Here is a 10,893-nt window from a genome sequence, read left to right on the forward strand (position 1 = left end):
AAAGAAAACGCCAGAGCTGAAGAGCAGAAAACACAGACAAGAGAGACACACACACACATACAGCAAACTATGATCAACACACAGTGACTGAAACAGAGGAGCTTAATCACACAGAGACTAGTGAGTTAACAAGGGGGTGAAGAGTAACTGGGCAACTAACAGGTGTAACATGGAGAACACAAGGACAACATAATACACGGACTGGCCAACCAGGACCGTGACACAGCTCCCTTCTAGGAGAAGACTCCAGATGATCCTCAGAGGAAAACACATAACAAGAGTGAGTTCGGCAGCTGGAGGTGTTACAGTGGACAAGGGTGATGGCCAGTGCCAGACGGACTCTGCAGATGTTTTTTGCTATTTCTGCAGAGAATTTTGGTAAAAATCGGCGGATTTCTGCAGAATTATTTTGGGAGTATCATAACTAAATCCTTAATTAGTGAAATAAAAAGTAATACCTTTTTAACGTTTTTGTAATGTTTAAATTGCAAATCTAATCAGATTCACTTTATTTGGTAAACAAAGCAAGTCTCTTATATAATATCTCTACTAAAAGACTGAAAATTTTACTGTACACACTGCATTGTGCATAAATCAGATGAACATTTTCACATTATTCAATAATATTACTGTAATTAATTAAAAAAAAATACATTTAGATTTACACACATTTACTCAAGTAATAAGCAGAATTAATGATGGGCTAAAAATCTGCAGAATTCTGCGCGCAGATTCCGTGTGGGCCTAGACATGGAGGAGAGGCAGGTAAATGACATGACAGGGTACATGGCAGGTGAGGGGAAACTGACAGGCAGGAGGACAAGGCAAAGCCATGGACTACTGGACAGTAAACCAGAGCAGATCCTGTGGATCAGGATAAACAGCTGAGCACAGAGATATAATGTGTTCCTAAATTTTGCATTCACGGGTGAGGCAGTCCTCATCACTGGCACTGATCAATATAATCATGTATTTTCTGTATTTCTATGATGTCTATCTCTGTTTGCTTTTATTTGTCTGTTAATATGCAACATTTAAATGTGCTAAAGGAAATGATTATTATTTACTTTTGTTCATGTGTTTTATTGTCTGTCATCTGTGGACCTTTTTGCGTGATTTTCTCGTCTTTTGATAAAAATATTTCTTGGACTATTCAGACATCTGAAGGAAACCATTTACTGTAGTTGCATAAACATAAATCCTATTAAAAGCTAAAATCAGCAGATGTGCTCACTAATTAGTGAAGTTAAACCAGTTACTACAGTCAGATGTGCTTCAGACTATTAAACACACCAGATTAACTCATACATATTGTGTTTATCCTCTACACAGGCTACAGAGCTGTAATCTCACTGTTCAGTGTTGTGAGAGTTTGTCTTCAGCTCTACAATCCTCAAACTGTGTGCTGAGAGAGCTGGACCTGAGTATCAATGACCTGCAGGATTCAGGAGTGAAGAAGCTCTCTGATGGACTGAAGAGTCAACACTGTAAACTGGACACACTGAGGTAAATGATTTTAATCAATGGTTTGCTAAATAATTGCAGACTCCTGCATTTTCAGATGAATACTGTTCTTACATGTGTGGTTTCTGTGTGGAGTTTACATGTTCTCTCCATGTTTTTGTTATTTAATTTCTTTGTTTCTGATATATATGCATCTGTTTCGCTTTATTTTGAAAAGTGCTTTGAGATGCAAAGTTTAAAGATGCTACAGAATTATTTTAAATAGTATTTTCCTGTGTGTGTGTGTGTGTGTGTGTGTGTGTGTGTGTGTGTGTGTGTGTGTGTGTGTATACATATATATATATATAATTTATTTATTTTTTGTGGGCAGAATTCAGTGTTAAATGTAAGATATTATTTATAAAGACAGACAGGCCTACAGAATTATTATTAGAGTGTATGAACGTGAATAGCAGCTGATGTTTTTGATCTAACGGCCACAAAACTTGATGCTGAACGCTGTGAGTTTGCGTCAGGATGATGATACATGAGCCGACTTTATGAGCAAAGTTGTACAGTATTACAGGGCGAGATGCTGCTTGGCTTCTTTCAGAAAATTGGCAACAAACATTTTACATACAAATTGTAAATGTAGGTTAGTTTATAATATTGTATCAATAGTATGAGAGGACTAGTTACCTACCTATCTCACTCACTATCCTTCAGCTTAGTCCCTGATTTATCAGGGGTTCCTACAGCAGAATGAACCGCCAATTATTCCAGCATATGTTTTACACAGCAGATACCCTTCCGACTGCAACCCAGTACTGGGAAACACCCATTCAAACACACACTTATACACTACTGCCTATTTAGTTACCTATTATTCCCCTATACTGCGTGTATTTGGACTGTGGTTGAAACTGCTACTTTTTACTTTTTTTTAAAGTGTACTTTTTTAAAAGAGTAGTCAGTTCTTCTACTTTTACCAGAGTCGTTTTAAACTTGAGTATCTGTACTTCTACTTAAGTAACGGATGTGTGTACTTTTGCCATCTCTGCTACAGTCAGATGTTCTCAGACTATTAAACACACCACATCAACAATATTCAATCAATATTGTGTTTGTCCTCTACACAGGCTACAGGGCTGTAAACTCACTGTTCAGTGCTGTGAGAGTTTGTCTTCAGCTCTACAATCCTCAAACTGTGTGCTGAGAGAGCTGGACCTGAGTAACAATGACCTGCAGGATTCAGGAGTGAAGAAGCTCTCTGATGGACTGAAGAGTCAACACTGTAAACTGGACACACTGAGGTAAATGATTTTAATCAATGGTTTGCTAAATAATTGCAGACTCCTGCATTTTCAGATGAATACTGTTCTTACATGTGTGGTTTCTGTGTGGAGTTTACATGTTCTCTCCATGTTTTTGTTATTTAATTTCTTTGTTTCTGATATATATGCATCTGTTTCGCTTTATTTTGAAAAGTGCTTTGAGATGCAAAGTTTAAAGATGCTACAGAATTATTTTAAATAGTATTTTCCTGTGTGTGTGTGTGTGTGTGTGTGTGTATACATATATATATATATAATTTATTTATTTTTTGTGGGAAGTATTCAGTGTTAAATGTAAGATATTATTTATAAAGACAGACAGGCCTACAGAATTATTATTAGAGTGTATGAACGTGAATAGCAGCTGATGTTTTTGATCTAACGGCCACAAAACTTGATGCTGAACGCTGTGAGTTTGCGTCAGGATGATGATGATACATGAGCCGACTTTATGAGCAAAGTTGTACAGTATTACAGGGCGAGATGCTGCTTGGCTTCTTTCAGAAAATTGGCAACAAACATTTTACATACAAATTGTAAATGTAGGTTAGTTTATAATATTGTATCAATAGTATGAGAGGACTAGTTACCTACCTATCTCACTCACTATCCTTCAGCTTAGTCCCTGATTTATCAGGGGTTCCTACAGCAGAATGAACCGCCAATTATTCCAGCATATGTTTTACACAGCAGATACCCTTCCGACTGCAACCCAGTACTGGGAAACACCCATTCACACACACACTTATACACTACTGCCTATTTAGTTACCTATTATTCCCCTATACTGCGTGTATTTGGACTGTGGTTGAAACTGCTACGTTTTACTTTTTTTTTTAAAAGTGTACTTTTTTGTGAAGTTTCTCAAACTAATTTCGAGAGGAGCACGTGATAGGATTGACTACAGCTGATCCCTATCACTAATCACTAACTAGCCAATCGGATCACTCTAAATTCAATATAAATATCCAGCCTAAACTTCAATCCTCATCTTCGTTTTGGAAACCACTCTGCTTCGCTCCGCTTATCAGCAGCCCACAAGCTACAAGCCGCTACAAGCCACCACAAGCTACAACCCACCACATGCTACAAGCCGCTACAAGCCACCACAAGCTACTAGCCACTACAAGCTACTAGCCACCACAAGCTACTAGCCACCACATGCTACAAGCCGCTACAAGCTACCACAAGCTACAATCACCACAAGCTACAAGCCAGAAGCTACAATCTACTACAAGATTAAATCTACAATCCACAATCTATAGCAATAACATAAACTACTACTAATTCAAAACAACAACAATTCATCAACAACAACATCAAACCTTCTACTTTAAAGTGCCTCCTCAATGAATGCTGCATGGAATCTGAACCCTCGCCTCCTAGCGGTGCACATGTGGTAACGTACATAGTATGCATGCCTTAAAGGAAAACTTTGCAAAATAACTACAGCCAAACATTTAGACTAAACATTTATAAATCTTTTGAATAACAAGACTAGCGTGAACAATGAATTTAACCAAGACATTTGCCTCACAATCCTCCTGCCTGTCCACAGATCCATAACATTTACAGCTTGTTTGCTGGAATGTGTTCAGCAGAACAGCAGCTCCAGTCATAAACAATGGGGACTTTTATTCAACAAAATGGCCGCTGGGCTTTTGCACCTTTGGCAGGGCCTGATTGACACTCCTTTAAGCCAATAGCTATAACCGTCACCATCCAATGAGCTCTAAAAAACTGGAGATGGTCCCGCCCTCTCTCTTGACTCTGTTGCAAAGACCTTATGAATGATTTGGCCAGACACGCTTGTGAATTTAGTTAAGTTAAGATTTCAACAAATATTCATGGATTAAAATAAGCCATTACTAACATTTCATTCACAGTTTTACTAAGTGGTGATATCGTTTTGAAGTCTTATTAAGTTCAGAGTTTGATGTTAGCAGTTGATATTTTATTATAAAAAATAAATAAATGAATAAATAAATAAATAAATAAATAAATAAATAAATAAATAAATAAAAATAAATAAATAATAATAATAAAAAAAAATAATAATAATAACAATAAAATAAATAAATAAATAATAGTAATAATAATAATCAAAATAAATAAATAAATGATTATATAAATAATAATAATAATAATAATAATAAAAAAATAATAATAATAAAAAATAATAATAATAATAATATAAATAAACAAATAAAGTTACATCTGAAAGCCAATTAACTAAGAAAAGATTATTACCCAACCAGTGAACATTACCCAGGTATTGAAAAACATCATACACTTCGAGCACAGAAGTCCAATCGTAATACGCCAGTGACTCACGTGTTGATATACAAATTGTCATACGTAAACTTATAATGGCAAGTCAGTTAGATGTAAAACGGCAAAGAAAACAAACTTCTTGCTTGGCTGCTATAGAAGGAGGATATTTGACAGATGGATCTTCAATAGATACTTCCAGGACAACCAGACAAGCCACAACACATATCCTCAGCTTTCCATCCATCTGCCATCATGCGGGGGGACGAATGCCCACCTCTACCATCCTTGCACATCGCGACAACCAGCTATCGGACCATGCATTAACAAAAGGGGCATCCATTTACAGTTGTCCACACCCTTAATAAGATGCCTCGCATGGATATCAGCTAAAACAATTTATTATGTCTGTTGTACATGCACCATGTTGTAATCTTTATCTGATTCTCTCATTTCTCATTTCAGAAACCATGAAATTTGGCTGCAGAATCTGACCCTCATCCAACCCATTATATTCTATATACATTCCAAATACAACTATACTCTACACAAAGTATGCATTTCCACTCACTTAGCCCATACCCTTGATGCCATATTTACACTAGCCTTTCAGTTCTGAGATATTTTAAACTAACATCTAATCCCACAATCACCTCACCATATCTGAACCAACTTGGCAGGATGAAGAAATACCATCTTTCTTATTAAGCAAGCAAAATAGATCAATTTTGCAAAGGACATCATGCATACAGTTTGATATACCCTCCCTCACACCCAGTCCAAACTCTCTTAGCATTTTTACACCACAGGAGAATAATACCACCTCAGGGAAGCTCAGCTGATATTCTCTCCTGTCGATTTCCACCAGCATGCATCTCTAGGAGCTTTGCACCAGAATCATATGACAGCCGTTCATTTAGCATCAAAGCCACCACTACTGCAGCATATAAAGGACTACCACAACATCACATCCAGGCTCCAGGAAGGTGGTCGTCAGATCCATTTAAGTCATACATCTGCCTCAGCCGGAGTTATCTTAAAGAAGCCCAGAAGACCCTTTCCATAAGGAGTCATCATGTTAGCCTATAACTCATGTACTGCTGTACTGACCCCCCCCCCCCCCCCAACCCCCCCCCCCAACCCTTCCTAACATTGTTCACAGGAGTCTTTTAATCCCTCCCTCCCTTCCAGACTCCTGCTAGAACCAGCCTTTGATAGCTCAACTTCCCGAGCTGTGACTACGAGCACGAGTCACGTCACTGCCCCCCGCCTCCGGCCCTAGCTCTTTTGTTTATATTATATTTGTTTTGACTGTTTATATACGCATATATGAAGAGTGCACATGGCACATATATATATGCCTATATGAACAACATAATTATATGCCCACGTGCACCCACGTACGTGGGCATATACATTTATACATAGTGCTACCACCCCTAAGCTCTGGTCACCGCAGGAGCAGTCCCAGAGCTTAAAACCCCCTTTTCCCTCTAGTAGGAGTCTTCATTGCCCAAATTCCCTTTTTCCCGACTCCTGCTAGAACCAGCCTTTGATAGCTCAACTTCCCGAGCTGTGACTACGAGCACGAGTCACGTCACTGCCCCCCGCCTCCCGCCCTAGGTCTTTTGTTTATTTTACATATTTGTTTTGACTGTTTATATACGCATATATGAAGAGTGCACATGGCACGTGTATATATATGCCTATATGAACAACATAATTATATGCCCACGTGCACCCACGTACGTGGACATATACATTTATACATAGTGCTGCCACCCCTAAGCTCTGGCCGCCACAGGAGCGGTCCCAGAGCTTAAAACCCCTTTTTCCCTCTAGTAGGAGTCTTCATTGCCCAAATTCCCATTTTCCCGACTCCTGCTAGAACCAGCCTTTGATAGCTCAACTTCCCGAGCTGTGACTACGAGCACGAGTCACGTCACTGCCCCCCGCCTCCAGCCCTAGCTCTTTTGCTTATTTTATATTTGTTTTGACTGTTTATATACGCATATATGAAGAGTGCACATGGCACGTGTATATATATGCCTATATGAACAACATAATTATATGCCCACGTGCACCCACGTACGTGGACATATACATTCATACATAGTGCTGCCACCCTTAAGCTCTGGCCACCGCAGGAGCAGTCCCAGAGCTTAAAACCCCTTTTTCCCTCTAGTAGGAGTCTTCATTGCCCAAATTCCCCTTTTCCCGACTCCTGCTAGAACCAGCCTTTGATAGCTCAACTTCCCGAGCTGTGACTACGAGCACGAGTCACGTCACTGCCCCCTCTCCTCGAGCCCTAGATCTTTTATTTATTTTATATTGATTTGCCTGTTCATATACGCACATATGAGGAATGTACACGGCATGTGTGCATATACATTAATATGTGCCTATATGAATAACATATATTGATATGCCTGCGTGCACTCATGTACGCAGACATATATTTTATTTTCATAGTGCTGTCACCCCTAAGTTCTGGCAACCGCAGGGACTGTTCCAGAGCTTAAACATCTATTTTTCCAACCAGTAGGAGTCTTCATTGCCCAAATTCCCCTTTTCCGACTTCTGCTGGAACCAGCCTTTGATAGCTCAACTTCCCGAGCTGTGACTACTAAGTGTTCTTATATGTGTGCATGTGTATATATACGTGCGTACGTGTGTATGTGCGTGTATTTGTATGTATGTGTGTGTGTGTGTGCATGCGTGCATGTGTACGTGTGCATGTGCATGGCACGAGTGCATATGTGTGAATGGTTATATGCCTATATATGTTATGTATCTATGCCCGCATGTACCTGTGCATGCGGACATATACATTATTTCATAACGCTGTCACCCCTAAGCTCTAGCTACTGCAAAGGCGGTCCTAGAGCTCAAACCCCCATTTTTTATAGTCGGAGCCTTCACTGCCCAAAAATTCTTTTTCCGACTCCTGCTGGAACCTGCTTTGATAGCTCAACTTTCGAGCTGTGACTACGAGCACGAGTCATGTCACTGCCCACCCTCCAGCATAGCACTTTACCTATGTTGTTCATTTATATATTATCTCCATCGGAGATAGTTTCCTCTTTTCACGTCTGGGCTCTTACAGAGCCCACATCTCCTCTACCTTTTCATTTCTTTCTTTCTCCTCAAACCACTATATCCAGCAGCCGGATATAGCAATTTCTAGCTTTTGGGGGGGCGTTCTTCGAATACGCGGCTGCTGTCCCGACACAATAGCATTTATGGGAAGCTATCGAGAACTACCTGATCTCATATCCCTCCAAATGCTTATTGACCAGGCGGGAGCCTTGGGCTCATCTATCACCGAGCTCAGGGTTCTCTCCCGGGACAGCATGCCAAACTAGCTTAAATAGTCAAGCATTATCTAAGTGTGAACTCTTGAAGTGAAGTTTCTCAAACTAATTTCGAGAGGAACATGTGATAGGATTGACTACAGCTGATCCCTATCACTAATCACTAACTAGCCAATCGGATCACTCTAAATTCAATATAAATATCCAGCCTAAACTTCAATCCTCATCTTCGTTTTGGAAACCCCCCCCCATCCATCCCTTCTCCCTCCTCCTCAGTTTGGGCGACACGGTGGCTTGGTGGCTAGCACTGTTGCCCCACAGCAAGGAGGTCATTGGTTCAACACTAGCTGAGCCAACCGATACTCTCTGTGCGGAGTTTGCATGTTCTCCCCGTGTTCGCGTGGGTTTTCCCCGGGTACTCCGGTTTCCTCCCACACTCAAAAACTATGCAACAAAAGTAAAGTCACAAGCACTTACTACAAACTAGCACAACTAGTGATCTATTTTGGGAAGCTATCGAGAACTACCTGATCTCATATCCCTCCAAATGCTTATTGACCAGGCGGGAGCCTTGGGCTCATCTATCACCGAGCTCAGGGTTCTCTCCCGGGACAGCATGCCAAACTAGCTTAAATAGTCAAGCATTATCTAAGTGTGAACTCTTGAAAAAAGTGTAGTCAGTTCTTCTACTTTTACCAGAGTCGTTTTAAACATGAGTATCTGTACTTCTACTTAAGTAACGGATGTGTGTACTTTTGCCATCTCTGCTACAGTCAGATGTTCTCAGACTATTAAACACACCACATCAACAATATTCAATCAATATTGTGTTTGTCCTCTACACAGGCTACAGGGCTGTAAACTCACTGTTCAGTGCTGTGAGAGTTTGTCTTCAGCTCTACAATCCTCAAACTGTGTGCTGAGAGAGCTGGACCTGAGTAACAATGACCTGCAGGATTCAGGAGTGAAGAAGCTCTCTGATGGACTGAAGAGTCAACACTGTAAACTGGACACACTGAGGTAAATGATTCTCCACTCTACAATAACTACAGTCAGACAGTTTCATATTAGAGCTCTTCATGCTTGAACATGTTAACCCTGGGTGATACTAAACCCCAGATAACAGGAATTCTGGTTTATCAGTGATTGTGTTTCACACTGCTCATACTATACCTGTAGTTAACCCTCAGGGGTCTGAGGTGATTTTGGCCCCTGAGATGTTTTGACCTGCCCTGACATCTGTGCTTATTTCAGCTGCTTATTACACAGAACTGGCCAACATGTGTTTTATTTGTGTTCAGCACAAACTGAGCTACAATAATATGTGGGAAATATTGATGTACATGCTGGTGTTTTATAAATAAATATATTGTGTGGTTAGTAGGTTTTAGAGGAAAAAAATCTGAAATAAGATCCATAAACCAGACTGAATGTGCCTGAACAAGAGTTTAGAGTAAGCAGTCTTGTAGACTAGAATATTTACTGCACAATTATGTGGAATTATTCTGTTCGCTCATTCAGAGAAAACATTACAATGATCTACATTTTGTTAAGTTTGTTTTGGGTGATCTCAGCTGTATGTGTGAGTGACAATGCTCATGAATAATTCACACCTGAGAGACAACAGACACTCCCCCACTCACCCATCAAGGGCAGTGTACAGCAATGTCCATCTGCAGAAGCTAGCCCAAACTCAATGCTTGTTGTGTTACTGCTGTGTGACCATGTAAACACTCTGGGTGAACAATATACAGTGCTCAGCATATATAAGTACAGCCCTCACTAATCTCTCTTTTACATTCATATTTTAATAGGAAGCTCTACAGTATTATATTTGTGCATATACAATAGATTAGCCAAATCTGGAGCTCATCTAACAAAATAACTTAAGATAACAGTCCAAAAACTAGTACAGACAAATTTATATGTTATAGAAAAATATTAAACGCAAAATGTAAAAAGAGGAAAATTAACTATAAAACATTTTGCTGAAATTTATTTTTCTTTTCTTTTTTGCAGTATTTAGCCTGAATTTAATTGTATTATCTTTCTATTTCTGAATATGTTTGGTGACTAAAATATGATGTTCATAAATAAATCAGTTTAACAAATGTGTTCTGTTTAAATGCAGCAGAATACACTGCCTATATTGACTGAGAAATGGAGGAAAGTCTTGGTTTTCAGAACGGGCTGTCCTCCATTATGCTGAGCGCTGTATGTGACTTATACAGCCGCACATATAATATATATTTGAAATGGTGTAAAACGTGTTCGCCAAACTCTCTTGTGCATTAATCCAGCATTTAATAATCATTTCTGAATGAGTCTGAGACACTGAAGTAGAGGAATGACAAACGCTTTAAACACAAGAATAAATCAGATTTAAACATGAAAAACAATTACTGTAAATCTAAATCATATTTGAAGAGCTTTAATATAGATTTCACTAATAGTTGCAGTCTTAGTTCACTGTTTGAAAACTTTACCAGGTTGTGTCTGTCTGTGGGTGTCAACATTCAACATCACTTTCT

At 39.4% G+C, this 10,893-nt stretch overlaps 2 protein-coding genes across 18 annotated transcripts in view; both read left to right on the forward strand.

Moving 5' to 3' along the window:
* Window positions 1–10,893, forward strand: part of LOC100537530 (uncharacterized) — an 858,077-nt gene that overhangs the window by 153,784 nt on the left and 693,400 nt on the right. The window lies entirely within an intron of this gene.
* Window positions 1–10,893, forward strand: part of LOC108183819 (NACHT, LRR and PYD domains-containing protein 3) — a 30,289-nt gene that overhangs the window by 14,908 nt on the left and 4,488 nt on the right. For all 17 annotated transcript variants that reach the window (XM_073948140.1, XM_073948149.1, XM_073948145.1 and 14 more), the window contains exons 8-10: window positions 1,333–1,506; window positions 2,583–2,756; window positions 9,209–9,382. In XM_073948140.1, the coding sequence (XP_073804241.1) occupies window positions 1,333–1,506; window positions 2,583–2,756; window positions 9,209–9,382 (522 nt within the window). The remainder of the gene's footprint in view (window positions 1–1,332; window positions 1,507–2,582; window positions 2,757–9,208; window positions 9,383–10,893) is intronic.

This window comes from Danio rerio, chromosome 4, assembly GCF_049306965.1.
Source record: "Danio rerio strain Tuebingen ecotype United States chromosome 4, GRCz12tu, whole genome shotgun sequence".
In the NCBI taxonomy this organism is placed as follows: domain Eukaryota; kingdom Metazoa; phylum Chordata; class Actinopteri; order Cypriniformes; family Danionidae; genus Danio; species Danio rerio.